General features: G+C 47.4%; 1 protein-coding gene across 1 annotated transcript in view; it reads left to right on the forward strand.

The window, feature by feature from the left end:
- The window catches only part of LOC144150264 (xaa-Arg dipeptidase-like), a 41,922-nt gene extending 23,997 nt beyond the window's left edge, over positions 1-17,925 (forward strand). The window contains exons 3-6 of the mRNA XM_077682124.1: positions 5,440-5,589; positions 7,322-7,463; positions 16,374-16,616; positions 17,584-17,925. Of these exons, the coding sequence (XP_077538250.1) occupies positions 5,440-5,589; positions 7,322-7,463; positions 16,374-16,616; positions 17,584-17,909 (861 nt within the window). The 3' untranslated portion in view covers positions 17,910-17,925. The remainder of the gene's footprint in view (positions 1-5,439; positions 5,590-7,321; positions 7,464-16,373; positions 16,617-17,583) is intronic.
- The last annotated feature ends 203 nt before the right edge of the window (positions 17,926-18,128 follow it).

An 18,128-nucleotide genomic window follows, 5' to 3' on the forward strand; every position in this document is an offset into this window, starting at 1 on the left:
GAGCACGTCACAGCCGCTGCTGCCGTCTCGGTTCTCCATGCAGAAAAGCTCACTGCCGTATTGGGTATTTCAGTTGTCGTTGTATATGTACCATCGGCGGAGGCAGACGTCATTTCTTTGTCTGAAGGCTCCCAACGTACGTCGTCTGCGGAACTGACCCCGTCCAGGGGAGGCAGTTAGTTTAAGTGCAGAGCACTTTGGGGGCCTGGCCTATCGTCGTAGCTCATCTGAGGTCGGTCTATCCAGCTCGCGCTGTAGCGCGACGTCGCACACCCAAGCAGAGTTTCGCGGCGTCACGCTCCTAAACAGAGGCTTCGAAAAGATACACGCTTTGCCCTAGAATAATGTCTCTGGCCCAAAGTTAAAAATATAGCAAAAGAAGAGGTTTATCTACCCACAAGCGTTCGAATATCCTTGAACCTGTGACATTTGCCGGAGATTTCCTAGTATTTAGCGCAAAGAAAGCTGCATGTACAGGTCCGGGCAGAAGTAAACCGAGCACGAGAGCAGTGGCCGAACTGCATCGCTGCGCCGCGTAGGCGCGGCATCGGGAACCGAGGAGCGGCGTTCAGCCGATATGGTCGCACTGCCCGACACCCTCTCTGATATGCTTAATCGCAGCTCTACTGGCGCGTCAGACCGTGCATGACCGTTTTAAAATAGCAGCGCTGGGCAATCCAATGGCGCTGGTTACGTTGCCCCTCGCAGCCGGCAGTAGTGACCGAACCCGTTGCTTATGGGTTCGCATAAACTACACGCGCTCGAAAACATTGCTTGCTGCGTTCAGCAAAGTGCAGTTAGGAGTCGTGTTCAGAGGTGGTAATGTATTGCGTGCTTTTCGGGTTTCTAGCGGGGCGCCTATGCAATGCAAGCATTACAAGGTGACAGCAAAATTATAATGACTTGCATCGCATAGGCACACCGCTAGAAGCCAGAAAAGCAGGCAATACTATACCGCCTCTGAACAAGACTCCTAACTGCAGTTCTCTGAACCCAGCAAGCAATGTTTTGGAGCGCGCGTAGTTAATGCGAACCCAGAAGCAGCGGATTCGGTCACTATTGCCGGCTGCGAGGTGCAACGCAACCAGCGCCACCAGCGCAACCTGAGACATAGAATTTGCGATAAGCAGAAAATACTTGAGTCATTTGAGGCTTGTGGATGACATAATACTGCTGCGTGGGACTGCAGAACACATGCCAAAGATGCCCGTGGAACTATAATCTGAAAGCAGGGCCGCGGGGCTAGAAGTAAATATAAAGAAATCTATAGTAACGAGAAATGAGTATACCAAAAAAGTCCTCGTCAGCTTTGGAAGCGAAGCGCTAGAGGAAGTGCAAGAATTTAACTCCCTCGGACACGTGGTTAGAGCTGCCCCAACCACGAGAGAGATATCCGCGGCAGAATGGCTATTGGTTGGGGAACCCTCGGCAAGCATTCCAAATTAATCAACAGTAGGCTATCTCTGTCACTCAAAAGAGAAATCTACATCCCGCGCATACTGCCAGCGATGATATACGGATCTGAAACTTGGTGACTTACTAAGCAAAAAGAAATCAAACTGAGGTCGGCTCAACTGGACCTGGAACGAATAATCTGGGGAACACTTAGGGACAGAAAACGAGCTACCTGGATCAGAGAACAAATTAGAGAAGATATAGTTCAAACAAAGAAAAGAAATTCCCGCGCCTTCCCGCGAGGGGAACACGAGTAAATGCAGAGCATTGGGGCCTCAGTACTGATTGAAGGCAGTGTTGCTTCCATCGCTTCTTCCGTGATGCTGGAGTAGCAGACACGAGTAAACGTGGGCACGAGCGTCAACCAAGGAAGGAAGGAGCAACGCAGTGACTGAAGCACGAGCGACCGCTAGCCGCATTATAGTTGCAGCGCGTGCAGTAGAGGGAGAGCAGTACGGGGGGGGGGGGGGGGGGGGGGAGAGCGCGCACGCGCAAGCAGCGCGCGCCCTTCCACGACCCACCGCGCTGCTATCACGCACCTGTTACGCCGAGACCGCGACGAAGCGAACGGGCTGACTACGACGCATGCGCGCGCGAGCTGCTGTTGAGAGAGAGGAGGGAAGGAGAGGCGCACCTGCTGCGGACGCGAATCTGTTGACACCGTCCGACGCAGCAACAGGCGAGGCTAAGAAATGCTCTGCATTTAAAAATGGACTTGGGCTGGCCACGTAGGGCGATGAATCGACAACCGGTGGACAGTTACGGATAATAGAGAGGATACCAAGAGATAGGTATAGAAGATGGGAAAGGCCATGAACCCGATTGAGGGATGAAATTAAGAAATTCGGGAGTAACCTGTGGACTCGAGCAGTGGAGTGCAGGACCGGTTGGATGTCAAAGAGATAGCCCTTCGTACTGCAGTGAACCTGAGTAGGGTGATGATGAGCATGGTGATCTGTGCTAATGTCGCAGGGTGCTGTAGCCCCAAGCTTCTTTTTATTTCTTCGTTTCGAACAGCATAAACAGGTCACAGTGTATTATGCGTACTTTATACCACCATACTGTATATTGAGTAAGCCGCGCTCCTGGGGAGTACATTGTCAAAAGAAGCTTGCTCCCTGTTGTATAACGCATGTAAAATGTCGAGTGCTGCTTGAAAAGTGATGATTGGGGTTATGTTGTGCTGAAAGGAATAGAAAACTTCAAATCATATTAGCTATTTTAATCGCAAAAGACGCTCCTGATTTCATAAATTCGGACTAGTTGTGAGCCTTGCTGAAACAACCACGGCAGGGGGGCGAGGGGGACACCTCGATAAATATTTCTCTACCACGGGTCCACATAGTACCAATATGTCCCCCGCCTTTTCAGCCGAAAACTTCCCCCCTCCCCCACCATTCCCAACATATGAACCCTTGCGAGCCCTAAACAGGTTGTCCAGCTATTAATTACGGTATGCAGACACGACATGTAGGGGCCAGACTTCCGCAAATGCTATCATTAATTGGATAACGACAGGTTTAAATTTTCCCACAGGCGACAGACTTCTTTTAAATTAAAAAAAAGGCGCCAGCATTTGTAATGACGGCTTAAAAATCATTTTAAAGCTTGGCTCTTATGTTACAAACCTTTTTCACAAATATTTTATAAACATTTTCACAAACCAGGTCATCGGAACACGTTGGTAAGCCATAGAGTTCGCTATATACGCTGGCGACATCCACAAGATTACGCGACCGCAAAGGGTATGTGGATATCGGGGCCGCAAGTTACCACGCGGGTTAAAATAAAGATAGCATTCGAAATGCTTGGGTCACCTGATTACGCTGAGTACGCCTTTCCGTAATTCGTAGTAGGCGGTGAGGGCCGTTTTTTCGCGGGGAAATAAATGGATCATTGCCGCACGTCTATGGAGACTGCCGACGCCCTCGTAAACGTTGTTTGCGTGCAGAAAAAGCAAAAATCGTTAAACACTGGGCAGGATAGCGGGCAAGCAAAAAACGCCGGAATTAATGCTGCATTGATTTATCGTAATCCGAATCGGTCTAGAGTGGATATTGTGATTGGCGGTATTACGTTTGCTATTTTTTTAAGAAAATGTCGTCATACAATTTGCATCTTGGCTGTGCTGGGTTAGATCGATATTTTTTAGCCGGCCTTGATTTGGTCTATCTTAATGCATCCTCATAGGGAGTAAGCGATCGCCTCGTCTTCGGAGGTTTCCGCTTACCCGCGCTGCTCAATGCGGCCGCTCGCAGTGAGTCCGCGCGCGTCTCGCTATTGCCCGCAGAGTTTGACCGGCCTGGGGGCAGATGTCGCCGCGAAAGGAAACATGCCGCCGGGTAGAGCGAACAAGGGGAGCTCAACGTACAAAGGCGCAACGACGAGGGAGGTTCAAAAGAGGAAGAGAGCTAAACGAAAGCTGGGTCCCGCCACCGCGGTGACATTATCGGCCCACGCAAATGATTTTTAAAGACGATAGTCTTTCTTGGGCTCCTTAAACCCAGAAATTTTGGTCTGTCTGTATGTCTGTCTGTCCGTCTGTCTGTCTGTGACTCGATTCAGCCACCCGGCCAAAGCAAAAGAATGCCTGCGCAATAGTCTTATATAGTCACAGCTAAATCTACCCGTCTTGGTCCGGTGTAATGTTCATACTTGTCAACATTGTTGAAGAAGAACAAGACATTACGCAAATATGAGACAACAAATCAATACAAAAGTGATATTTGCAGTGTTCCTTTATAAAAATTCAAACATGCGTGACTTTTGCGAAATTAAATACTTCATCAACTGCAGAAAAAGAATTCACTCCGCCGTCGCCTGCTGTCGCCAGCGCCACTATAGCTTCTGGCGCCATTTTGAGAAATCAACCGGCAACAGTTACGCAAGGTTCCACTAGATAGTTTCCACGTTCTGCTTGCAACGCACGTGGAGTAGGGAAACGCGGTTCTATAAACGTTGAAGTAGGGTGCCTCGATTAACGCGCATCTTCGCCGTACGGCGGCGTTCGCATCGACACACCCGGTTTGGAGCAGTGGAACGCGGGAAATTTAAAATGATTTAAGCAAACCTTTGGTGTCTTTACCTTGGGAGGAGCGCGACGCAAGAGGAACAACATGAGAGGTGAGCGGTAAAGCGAAGGGAGGCATTTACTTGGCAAAATTCGATAAAGACTATCGTCTTTTGACGACATTTGCAACGAAAGAAGCAGATACGCGGCCAATTTTTTTTGTGGGCCACAGTCGCCGCTTCCTTTTATCTCACTCCATGGACTTGTCAACCAAGTCTGCTTTTCTAGTAAGATGGGAGCGACATTGTGACTTTGATGAGTTCTATCAGTGTGGTTTTTCGTGACGCATGGACTTACGGCTGGACATCGTTCTGCTTCATTCAACGAATACATCACAATCTACACTTGGAATGCTCAAATGTGTAACTCGTGGGAGAGGCAACAATCGAGGAAGACAAGAAGATAAACCTAGGTGGTGTGCCATTAGTGAACAAAAAAAACAAGACTCGATTTTGCGTCAGACCTCCGAATTCCCCGTTGTGATTCAAGAATGGCTTGGGTTTGGGCAAGATGGTATACCATTGCATGCAAGTCCAGGGCACAAAAAGGGAACACGGAAAATAATACTAGGACAAGCGCTACTTACAACAAAAAACCTCACTTGAAATTCGCGCTTGTCCTTATCTTTGTCTGTCTTGTACTTTGGTGCGCTAAAGCTACAATATCAAATTCAGTAAGGCGAAATTATATATTTGCTGGCGTGCCTGTGTTGCGGAGTGCATACAGAGTATGAAGTTCTTGAAACTCGCTTTGTTAAACTTGGCACCATGGCTGTTTGGGGAACTAGTTACTTAGCCAGTCTGTTCCAGTATTTTATCTTGCCGTGTCTTTTGTATCCTTTCTTGCCAATTGTCCCTATGGTTTAGCCTGGTCAACCTTCAAGGATACCTCTTACGCCCTCCCTACCTTCGCAGTTGGTCGTCCTGGGCACTCCCGGAGAAGAGAACTGCGGCGGCAAGCAGATGCTCATCGATAAAGGGGCCTTCAAGGACATAGATATCGCTCTCATGTCCCACCCTTTCCCTTATGAGGCGCTCCGAGTAGCATTCACCGCCCGACAACAGGTGATGTGCAAACTCTAAGTCATGGAAAGCAAATGTTTTTTAGCCAACCTCATATGGCACGGCTAAGCTCGTAATACCAAAACCGCCTTTTCCTCACTTCGCACCCCCAGGTGAAGATGTATTATAGGGATTATGAAAAGTTTCGGCCACGGATTGATTAGTTGTTAGGGGAGTTTAATACAGAGATTGGGTACTGGACCAGGCGAAAGAGCATTTTGGAATAAAGCTAAGATTCCCGAGAGACCTATGCTTAAAATTGGCTTGGCGTTCGGCCTGCCGGATGCCTTTAAAATGTTTATAGAACTCCTACATTGCAATTACCATAACCTGCATGTATAGCAAGGACGTCCGCTATCGTATCCTTTGTGCCACAGGTGGTATACTAGAGTTAATGGATGGTAGGTAGCTTCTGACGCGGCTGAAATGGTCGAGTCACAGAAGCTGGGATAAAGATAAAGTACTCTTACACCAAAATATTTCGAAATGACGCTTCCTGCCACCACTTTAGTGCAGGAGTAACTTACATACGCAATTGAGGACAAGAAAATGAAAGGGAATTAAGTCGCTCCCGTAGCCCGATTTCTAGAGCACCCCAAGTGTTACCCGTAGTTAAGGGGGCCGGAAATCATGGAGGGTATAAATGTTCGTTCATATTTTTTCTTATTTCACCACAAGTGCAAGCTGCGCCATTTCTTTACGTTTTGGATGCTGTACCATTGAATGGTACGCTTGGTAGCTCGTTGTGGGCTTCATGGCTTGTAGGGGAAGGGGGTGCTTTGTGGAGGAACAGACAGACTCGTTCGTGTTTGAGACGGGAATATGGGCGAAAAAGCAATCCTTTGAAGGTTTATTGTGGTATAGTGGTTGAATAGGTAGTTGCAATGCCGTTTAATTTTGAGTCCATTTTTGTCATAACAAATGGCATAATCATTTTCATATCGGACATTTATAATTAAATCACATGTATAAGGTATTGAAGATAATTAGATAATTGGGCATTAAGCCCAGCACGAAGCAGGTATTGCAGTGCCCGCTGCGAAGGAGCTAATCTGCAATACTTAAAGACTTTAGCAACACACAAATATATACCATACTTTGGTGTGTGCCTCCTCCTGCACATACCATGAGCCCCGTATGTTGCATTCTGAAAGATGAATGAAATAATCATTTCAATATATTCCCCACACAACTGTTCGTGTAGTGGAAACTTTCAGTGAAGGAAAGATTGCTCGTTGTGGAATTCGGTTCTGCAGGTAAGCTGGAGTAATATAATTATTTACGGGGTTAGCGGAATTGCTTCGTTTAGACCAGTAATGTTTGATTTGTTTCATCATAAGCCTGTTTCCGTGAACTGTAGGACAATGGCCTCTCTCAAAGATCTCAAGGCACGTCTCTTGCAAGCTAGTCAATTTTGAGTGCTAGCAGACTCTTTCATATTACAGAGCATAAAAGGATGCTAATTCTACATAACAAGGGAAAATTAAGCTTCCTTCGTTACACTCGAATATCCGTGTTGTAACGTGGGTCTTGGGTACCCGGATTTATTACGGACACTGAACGCATCTGGTATACGTTTTTCAAACGCTAGGCATGTAAAAACGACAATGGGCGTATAAACACTATTTGTAATGTATGTTTGCAGCAGGACGATTGCTTTGCACTGATGTCTATCAGGCGTCATTGCATACGACCACACCGAAACTGTTCTTCTGAAATGCATCCATCTGTTCAGGTGACCGTCCGTTACCGTGGCAAGACAGCGCACGCAGCCGAGTCTCCTTACAATGGTGTCAACGCACTGGATGCGGCTGTGGCTTCCTACATGAACGTTGCGCTCCTGCGTCAACAAATCAAGCCCACGTGCCGAATTCACGGTGCGATCACTCCACATATCTTTCTTTCACAATTTGTCTTAGTATTATCGGGGGCTTACATTTCGCTTTTCTCTATAGTATAAAAGGTGCTTGCTTGAATGTTAAGACGCGTCCTGTTATGGGTATATGACACGTTTTAGCAGGCGATTCGGAACTGCAAGGTGGAAACTCTGGAGAATCAGTTATTATTATGGCGGTAATATTGCGGTTAAAACAACCATAGTGTGTTTGTTTTGGCGTACTTTACGGGTACTTTTGTTCACATACGCATCTGGTTTTCCAACAAAATTTTGAATCATACACCAACTATTTTAGGTAAGAGTTTCTATCGGTCAATTTCAAACATTGTACACATCGAATATTGAAGGTTGCTATTTGTTTGATTAGGCAAGGGCGAAGAAGCCCCTTGCGTAACGATCGAAATTCAGTTGCGAGCGCGTTAACCGGGAATATAATCGACATCCCGCATAACAGTGTGATAAGTGAATCCTGTACTCGTAGTTACATGACGACCATAACTATAGTAATAGTAACGTGTTCGTAATGCGGTGCAACTTGAAAAAAATGAAGACATAAGCATTCGTTACCAATTAGCACTGGAAGACGGGTGGTACGTCGTGGAAAATGGACTCAGTCGTGTTCTGACTTGCATAGGAAATCGAAATAAGATTTTACTCTTGAGAGACAGCAGACAGACCGACAGACAGAGAGACAAATAACTTTAATTGGCCGTATCAGGTGCGATTAGGTAGGCGACGTCTTCGCCGCCGTCTGTTGGGCGGCAGGGCCTCTTTTGGGCACGAGACGGCTCCGTCTGCCAAGCGGGCCAGGTCTTCTTGTACTTGGGCGTTTGGGTCATGCTGGGTGACATTCCGAATATTTTGAAATCGAACCTTTATAATCTGGCGGCTGGGCCAGCGAATGTGAGAAGAAAATTCTAGGCGAGGTATGGCGCAATGGCGCAAGTCGGCCCCGCAGCTTTTTCTCGCCGCTCTCGGGCGGGAGTTATGTTTCCACCTCCCAGAGGGGCGATTACACTGCCACAGTCACGTATTTGGAAACGCGTCGCGGCATGGCTCGCTCTGTCGCTTTTAAATGCGATAGCCTTTCTTGGGCTAATTAAACGCAGAAAATTTCGTGTGCCTGTATTTCTGTCTATGTGTCTGTCCGTCTGTTACTCGATTCAGCCACCCGGCCAAAGTGAAACGAAGTCTGCGCAATAGTCTTATGAACTCACGGCTAAATCTAAACGTCTAATCCGGTTTGTATGTTCATACTTGTCAACATTGTTGAACAGAACAATGTATTACGCAAATATCAGACAACGAATTAATACGTAAGTGATATTTGCAGCGTTCGTTTATAAAAAAATCCCAGATGCTTGGTTTTTGCGAAATGAAATACTTCAGCCACTGCAGAACAAAAATTCACTCGCCGTCGCCTGCTGTCTCCCGCGCCACTATGGTTTCTGCCGGCATTTTAAGAAATTCACCGGGAACAGTTACGAATGGTTCCAATAAATATGTTCCACGGCCTGGTTGGAATACACGTGGAGTAGGGCAACGTGGTTTGATGAGCGCTGAAGTAGGGCGCTTCCATTCATGCACGTCTCCGCCGTACGGCAGCGCCGGCATCTAGGCACCCGAACTGGAGGAGTGGAACGCGGTAAATTTAAATCGACTTGAACAAACCTTTACCTTCTTTACCTTGAAAGGAGCGCCAGGGAACGGAACTGCCTGATAGATGAGCGGGAAAGCGCAGGGAGGCATTTACGTGGCCAATGTCGACAAAAACTATCGTCTTTTGTTGAGATTTGCAACAAAAGGAGCAGATACGCGGCCAGTTATTTGCGACTGGGGTTGCAGGTTCGACGGTTCAGCGATAAAAATTACGCGCCAAATAAAAGAAGCCAATAGGCAGAGAAGCGACAACGCCAATCAACTTCATTAATTACCGTCCCACTTGCCAGACCACCAAACAAAACGGTGGACGCAGAACGAGTTCTGAAATTTTGATCAAACGCTCGTCCCGCTGTACCCTCCGCTACTCTTGGAGCTTCGCCGCAAACCCGGTGGCACCCGTACATGACCGAGTGTTACATGCCAATTAGGGGTTAACGGCGATACAACGCGGGAAAATTCACGGAGTCTCGCCACATGACCAGCCAGAAACCTTGGCCGCGTTTCCAAACCTAACCATAGATAAACGTAGCCGAACCAAGAATAAGCAAGAATAGGGCCTCCAGCCTTGTGGCTTTCCCAGTCCTTACGTCAGTAGTGCGAGGCTGCCAACATTTTTTTTTGATGCAGCGCGTTCTTTTCGACCACAGGTGGAAGGAGGGGGGATGGCTTGCGGTGCTCGAGCTCTTCTAACTCCCCTTTTCGTTTCTTTAGCAACTCCTTCTAGTTCGCTAAAATTGAGGGGGGGGGGGGGAGGTGGCATTTCGGAAGAGAAATGCATGTGATGCCCCCCTTCCTTCTTTAAACGGAATTCATGCGCATGACTTGTATTACGTCGTTTTTGTTCGTCGCCCAAGCATCATGATGTTCCTCCAACAAAGTGCCTTTTCAAGCAGTCTAAGTTGCAATGAGACTCAATCCTCCGGTTCCATTCATTTGAGCTCGCCGTATTCAAACTATATTTAAAAACAATACATGTATTCATTTATTTATTTATAGTTACCCTCATGCCCAGAGGCATTAGAGAGGGGAGTGGATGCGAGGATACAGGTCAAATACAAAATTTGTGGGATGAGTACAGGCTTGTTAGGTTTGTGGAAATAAATTATTACCTAGTGCGGTACGAAAAAGTCGGTGCCCGACAACGGTGGCTGTTTGTCCGAGAAGGCGGTTCCATTTTTTTTAAGTGCCTAGTATGAAGGACTGAAGGGAAGTTCTTGTTCCTCAGAGCTGGATTCAAACTTTATGAACGGGGTAGACGTGTGGGGAAATGTATATCGATAGATGTATGAGTTCGGTACGAAAATGAGAACTGTGATTGAATTTTTAACAAGGAAGTCTTTTATTCCTGAATACACAGAGATTTGACTGACGTCACATCCGTCACGGAAAGGACGCCAGTAAAATGAAGCCAGCGGCTTGTAAAGGGTGCACCCCTGTGCACAGGGTGTTCTTGTGTGAAAGCAACCTTTAGTAGTAAAGGGTACGTTATATTTAGGGTTGTTGGTTTTCGGGTTTTATATTTTAACACGAAATTGTTTTATGCCGCGATACCCGGAGATTTCCCAGACGTCATATTCGTCACGGAAATGACGACAGTATATTTTTGCGGAAGTGACTCGCTAGCAGGACGTCGCTCCCCTAGCACACCCACAAGACAGCCGCCGGCCCGCAAATCATGCTCAGCTGCAGATTTCGATGCACGTTTCACTTTCGTGTTTAACCTTTCCTATCACAGGGGAATCAAATGCACCTTTTAATGGAATTGGGGCATAGGCGAGAAAATTGACGACGGGATGCAAGGCAAGAAAGTTGCAATGTGTTTTGCATGGACGATATGCTTGCGGCATGGTTGTAGTTAGGAAGTATGAAACGATCAGATTTATTCTGTTCTAATTCGAAGGAGTTAACTCCAAATGGAAGAGGCGTATTCCAATGTACTACGAAATATGTTTTATGCAACGTTAGTTTTAATTACGTAGGAGCGGAAAATAAATAACGGAGCAGATACCCTAACATTCTGTTGGCGTTGCTAATAGTCATGTTAACATGCATTGACCGGGTGAGGCAGGAAGTAATGTGAACATCGAGATTGCGGTAGGAAGTCACTGACTCGAGAGGGGAACTATGAAGATTGTGCGTAATAGGACTAGGTAAAGAGCGCGAAATTCACATTGCGTTACAATTGGTAGTGTTAAGGTCTACTAATCACGTGTCCCACGAGTTTGAAATCGCTGTCATGTCAGTATGCAGGATGTGAATGTAGTTTATATAATGAATCTCTCGAAATATTACGCAGTCGGCCGCGAATAAATAAAAGTTAGGAGAAACACAACAGGGAAGGTCGTCAATAAATATCAACAAAAAAGCGGACCCTAAACTGAACCCTGAGGGACGCTGCAAGGAACAGAACTTAAGGTAGAGTTGAAATTCCTAGCAGTAACAAACTGCGTTCGGTTGCAACAAACGTGCTCCAGCCATGTTAAGCGATCGCGACCAAGATTTTATTTGCTTAATTTAACAAATATTATCTTGTGTGATACCTCTTCAAATTTATTGAAAAATGTGGGAAAATACAATCTGCCAGTGAAAAAAGATGAAGGATGATGTTAAGTTTATGTGCAAAGGAAATAAGTTGGGTTTCACAAGAGAAGGTTCAGCGGAAGCCATGTTGGGCGCGGTTAAAAAAAGAATTACATCCGAGATATTTATACTGCTTGCGTAAAGAACGTGTTTCAGCATTTTTGCAACGAATATTAGTTAGAGAGATTGGATGGGAACTGAAAGGTGAATTTTTACTTCCTGACTTATGAATGGCCACCGCCTTCCCGACGTTGCAGTCCTCAGGAAGAGTGCAGGTCTCAATATATTGCTGGAACATCTTTGAGGAAATACAATAACAATACAATTTAGTACCTTTTAAAATTTAATGTTAAATAAATCGATACCAGGGCTCGAGGAATGATATAGTGCATGAAATATTTCTTAACACGAAAGTGTTTTATGCACGGGTACACCAAGATGTGATCGGTGTCATATCCGTCACGGAAATGAAGCCGCCAGAAAAAGTTCCATTGACGCGGCTTCGCCCGGATGCGGGCCACTAACTCAGTCGGCGCAACGGGAATGTCACCCGTTTCCTTAAATTAGGGTGCACTGTCAGAAGATATGGGGAGTCGACTCCAGAGAGCCAACAAACCCCACCGAATCCACAGGGCACAGGTGACAAAGGGGGTGGCCGTCTGATGTGCGGCTTTCGCCGACCAGAGCGGCAAGAATGAGCAAGAGCCTTGAACAAAAAAAAAAAAAAAGAACAGCACAAAGACCTATATTTAGACAGGCAAGTTACAACATATGCACGAGGTAACGGATCGATAATGACAGACAACTTAGATGGAATCGAATACAAGAAACGATCCAAAATTAGACAAAATTATTTCAAACAGGAGCGTTAACAAATGAATATTACGAATCGGAGCAGTTAACTAAAAAGAAACGAACAGTTCGATGCATATGAGATACAGAGTACCAGCATATTCACCGACCGGGCCGGACGATGCACCGCTGTCGGAGGCGATTCGGCTACCTGGGAAGCGTGGCTTCGCTGTAGGCCAGGCCGTCCGAGACGATCACGGTGATTCGAGGCCCGGGAGTACGTTGGAGTCCTCCAGGGCGCGGGTCGCCGATGGTGTGATGTACAAACTGGCAGGTGCCGTTGTCAATCACGACTTCCAAACGTAGCTGGTTTGTTTAGGCGCGGCTTCTCTCTTTATAGGCGCGCCGGCGCGGAGAGGGAGAGCACAAAACACAATTCGCCCGCCGCCGTCAGCGAATAACTTCCCTCTTCTCCCTTCTAGAATAATCGAAGCTCTTTAGAACTGGCAAGGCCATGCGCACCTCCTCGAAAGTACTGGAAGCTTCGACGAAACCGGAGCGGCGGAGGTTTTATTTTTGTTGTTTTATCGCCGGCGAGCCGGCGAGTGATCGTGTTACCGTCTCTTCGTTCGAGAAAGCTCCATATTGTCTCGGGGCGAATGGAACCGAACTGAATGAATCGTACGACTGAAGAAGAGTTAGGCGCTGTACAATAAAATGAAAAATTTATACGGTACTTTTAGACGTCGTATGCTCGAGTTTGTGACAGGGAAGAACGGAGCGCTCTGCCCACTGCGCTACGAATTCAAGCGCAAAAAGGTCCACGAAAGCACCTTATATCTTTCCAACTATTTTTTTCAGTCAGATGCCGTCTAGAGATGCTGCCGTCTAGGAGAAGTGAAGCGAAGTAATTCATCATGACACAAATGAGCGCCGACAGTAGGCGTCTCGATGCCAGCGTCTTCGTGTACGCGGGACGTGGGTGAATTGAGCCCCCTACGTCACCTACTTCTTTCGGTTTCGGATCCGTTTCGTTCGCACAGTTTTCATGGGGCTGTGGTTTCAGTTGGATTTACACAATGTTCCGGCGCATGCAATCGAGTGTCTAACGTTGGTGCGTCAAACGGTACCATATCTACGTAATATAAATAGCGATGTGCAAGCTCTTATGGATGCACAATAAATGCTCCTTTGAAGGCACAGTTCACGTTCATGTTTTACCGATTCCTATAAAACAGTCATTAACCACATTTTTTTTCTATTCATTGGGGCTCGATAATTATTGGATCCATTTGTACGAATTGATAAGTGGGTAGGTTTTGAATCACAGTGCTGGGACCAAAAGTAACAAAATACCTCAAAAACATCGTTTAAAATCACTAGGCGTAGTGTATAAGAATGACCGAGCCATCCTCAACGAGCAGGTTGTCTGAATCATTAGTGTTAGTGTTAATGACTCGCCAGAATGCTTGATTGATTGATTGATTGCGGGGTTTAACGCGCCGACGCTACACGGGCGATGAGGTGCGCCGTAATGGAAGGCTCCAGATTAATTTTGACAACCTGGGGATCTTTAACGTGCGCCGAAATCTTGCACATGCGGGCGTTTTTGCTTTTCGCCACCCTCAGAAAATCAGCCGCCGCGGCCGGGAATCGAACCCGTGACCTCGTGCTCAGCAGCGCAACTCCTTAACCACTGAGCCACCGCGGCGGGTACCTGGAGCAGTGTCACGCTGCGAAAGAAAAACAAGTGGCTGCTTCGTTTGCCACGGGATAGTGCTCACCACTCAGTTCATCTTGATAATCATGAAGAAATTTTTTGTGCAATTCAGAATATTTTCGTAGCTACTGCCCCTTACGGCAGTTGTAGTATTCGTTAGATTAGCGCCTTTCTACGGCCTATTTCAGCAAACATGTAAAAAAAAAAACGATTGACAAGCTTAGAGTCTTCATAACATCAAGGTTAACCGCTGCAACGACTTCGTTAAGCCAAGGTCACAAACACACATGATTCAAGGCAGTGGCAATGGGGAATCGAGAAAAAGAGGCTCCAATCCACGATGTGAAGGTGGTTGGAAAGCAAATTTTAAACGACGCCCACAACAATTACCCACACGACTTCCCTTGAATTCACATACGTCGCTCCAATGCCACCATAACTCATTCCCTTTCATCTCTTCCGAAGAGCACTGGGAGGCGGCGTTACGTAGCTCGGACCGTCAAGTCCAGCAAGGACTTGCTGAACGAGCAGCTCAGGTCATCGGCACCCTCCAAGCGCTGGCAACCAGTCGGAGTTACCCACACTAGTGCTCAAATAAAGTGTTTTCTCTCTCTCCACAAAGGGTGAAACCAGAGATTCGGCCATCCGTTACCTGGACTTCGCGGGGGAGGCGTCCCCAACGCCGCAGCATAGGCGACGGCTGGTCTAGAGCGGCGGACGCCGCCGCTGTAGCCTGACCGTGCGTCGGCGTAAAGAAAACCGAGAAGAACATCTTTCGAAGGGCGAGACCCCAGCCATTCTGATGTGCTGCGTCGGGGTTACATCATCGCGCGACACAAGCGCAGACACCGAAACCATTTGGAATGTGAACATAAAGATTCCCGCTGATACCGACTTAAACTAGTTAGTTTAGCAAAATTGAGAATCGCGAGAAAGCCGAGAGAACTTTTAGAATAGCTATTTATCAGAACCAGTCGCTCCTTTCGTCTTTTGTGATTCCTCTCAAAGCACAACCGAATTGGTATTCACCAATTATGAAAACGAATGGGCATTCGTGCAAGCAGTGCACAAAAGGTAGCGTTTCTCTAGCGGTCAGATTCCTTTATGTGGTCTCTACATTTTGTTTTCCCGCCCTGCAAACCAATCCTTAACGAATATATGCCGTACGCTCACTTACTTCCGTCGGGACCGGGTTACCCAGGTGCTGCTGTCGAACAAGTTCATCAAGCAGTGCGAGAGAAGCCACAATGAACACGTAGGTGCGCAATAACTGCAGCCGTCGCTAAAACAGACGACTAAGTCATCCAGCAGACACGCCCGCCGGTGTGAGCAGGCACCTGTGCGCGGGGAATGCTGGGCAACCGTTGGCCGCGCTATCTGCACTGTGATCCGTGAGAAAAAACCGCCCTCCTCCTCCCCAGCCGCATTGGGAGTTTCTTGTCGCGCACGCCAGGAAGGAACCGTTTGCTGGTAGAGGCTGAATGCTTTGCATTGAAACTTCGCTATATCCAGAAATTCCTTACCTATAAGGTTCGTTACACCCACAGGTGTAGTCAATAACGTTGAAGCTCGGTTTGTACAAACCCCCCTGACGCACACGTACACGCCCGGACCTCTGTGTGCGAAATATGTGCGTCACTCTGAAATAATAGCGCTGCATGCAACCGCCTGTCAGCCAGACATCTGCAACAAGGCAGGATAAGCATCTCCCCTCCGTTGAAAACCGTTCCTCACGATATACATCGTGATCCATGCGGCCCCGTGTACGAAAGAAACCTTAATAGATTCGGAGCCTATCATACCGCGACGTGTGGTAAAAAGCCCGCACCAGTAGCTTACTCTCAAAAGTAAACCAATAAGGACGTGGAGTCTCTCGGATTTTCACTATGATATCGGTATGCTGATGGAAACCTCGGCGCCAATGAGAATGCCGTATGTATACGCACGGACATCTCTCGACTCCTGTCGAACCCGGCGTACCAATTATTATTTGAAGACTAGATCCCCTCCTTCTACCGCACTGTATTTAACGGCGCCAGAACATTTGGCATGGTGGGAAAACCTTTTAGGCTGTGTAATATTTCGATTCAGAAAATACATCACAATGCTCGCTTTATTATCTGCGACCTCTCGCAGGAGTGATACTTAAAGCCGGAACCTACCCCAATGTGATACCGGAGTCAAGTGAGCTGAGCTACCACATTCGCGGTGAGAACGTCCACGAGCTCGATGACCTCGTTGGCCGAGTCGAAGGCTGCTTCAAGGCCGCGGCCCTGTCTACCGGTTGCACCATGAGCTTGGAATGGGGCGTACGCTACAAGAACCTCGTGCACAACCAAGCGCTTACCAAGGTCTACCGGAAGCACGGACTCGCCCTCGGTGAGTGAGTGAATCAGTCGAAAGGCATACTTAAGCTACGTTTGTGAATAGGTGAATAGGTAGGTGAATTTGCTTCTTTGGAGTGCCGTGTAGTGACTGCGTTTGTAGAAAAGCATCAGGCGGGAATCACGCGGCTTTTCGCTGTAAAATAAATTCTTAAAGAGTTAGTTCACCCTCACTGATGCCTAGCATTTTGGTTTCGTTTCTGCTTCATTCGCGCGAGCCTTAACTCGAAACCTGCTTGTAACGAATACCTGGATGTAACGAAGAATTGCTAATTTTTGTCAACTTCGACACATCCAGGTTTACCTGTAATATTGAGATCTTTAATCATACCTCGTGCCTTCATGCTGCCAGCTTGGATGGCCGAAAAATAAAGGCGTGATTGCAGAGCAGTGTAGCAGTGTAGCAAAAGATGAAGTACTGACCCAAATATTCGGAAGTGACGGCTTACGAAGGTAAACCTTGGCTTTGGGCTGATACCATCCCATCACTTTCTTAAGCTCGCGATGAGCTGACAACTAAATGCACGAGTGTGCCTATTATTATTCTTGCGCCGTACCTATGTGCAACAGAAAACATCTCTGGAGGGAACAGACTTATCGAAGGTAGTGTTTGAATTTTTGTGATTTATACATGCATTTTTGGTGATGAGGTCACGGTGGGGAACGACACCAAACGCTTTTGAAAAGTCATTTATTTTTCTGCTATCATCGTTCACGTTAGCCCCTTCATGAACGATGCATGTATTTTTTCACCTAGAACCGGCCGTTTTTGCGATTTTCAAGTGACCGTTTTGACACAATGTACCTCGGGTTCATCAAGCACCGTGTGTCCAGTACAACCGGTCGTGGTATTCTGTCGTACATCTGGCACATCCGGAAATGCATCCGTTTTTGACAGTGCGCCATGGGAAGCTAAGACAGCTCTCACTTTATTAGCAATATGCATCTTACAACCCCCGCAGGAACGAAGTTCAAAGACGCCGACATGGCCCATGTGGTGCCGACCGGAGCGGCCACGGACGCCGGAAACGTGTCGCACGTGATCCCGACGCTGCACACGGTGTACAAATTGGACACCGAGAGCCGCAACCACACACGAGGCTTTGCCGAGGCCGCCGGAGACTTGGGAGCGCAGGGCCCCACGCGCAGGGTGGCCAAGATCCTGGCGCTGACCGCCATCGACCTGTTCAGCAACCAGTCGCTGGTTCTCGACGTGCAGACAGAGTTCGACCACTGGCTCAACAACACGGCTTCGGTGCCGCCTAGTCATTCGCAAGTCAAAAAATAAACGCGTTGTTCGACTGCTTTTTTCTTCTTCCTATGTCCAAACTGGCGTTTCGGCAGAAGTTGTGCGACTCGGGCGAGCCGTGTTTACGTAGAAATTCGTCCACAATGACTCATTCCTAAAGCCTCCCGCGCGTCCCGTGTGACTGCCGGTAGTGTGAGCCGCTACCACAACCGAAAACTTTACGCTCGTTCTTTTCTGCTCATTGCTGGTAAAAAACCT

This window comes from Haemaphysalis longicornis, unplaced genomic scaffold (assembly GCF_048455015.1).
Source record: "Haemaphysalis longicornis isolate Haplotype H1 unplaced genomic scaffold, Haemaphysalis longicornis Haplotype H1 scaffold_8, whole genome shotgun sequence".
In the NCBI taxonomy this organism is placed as follows: Eukaryota; Metazoa; Arthropoda; class Arachnida; order Ixodida; family Ixodidae; genus Haemaphysalis; species Haemaphysalis longicornis.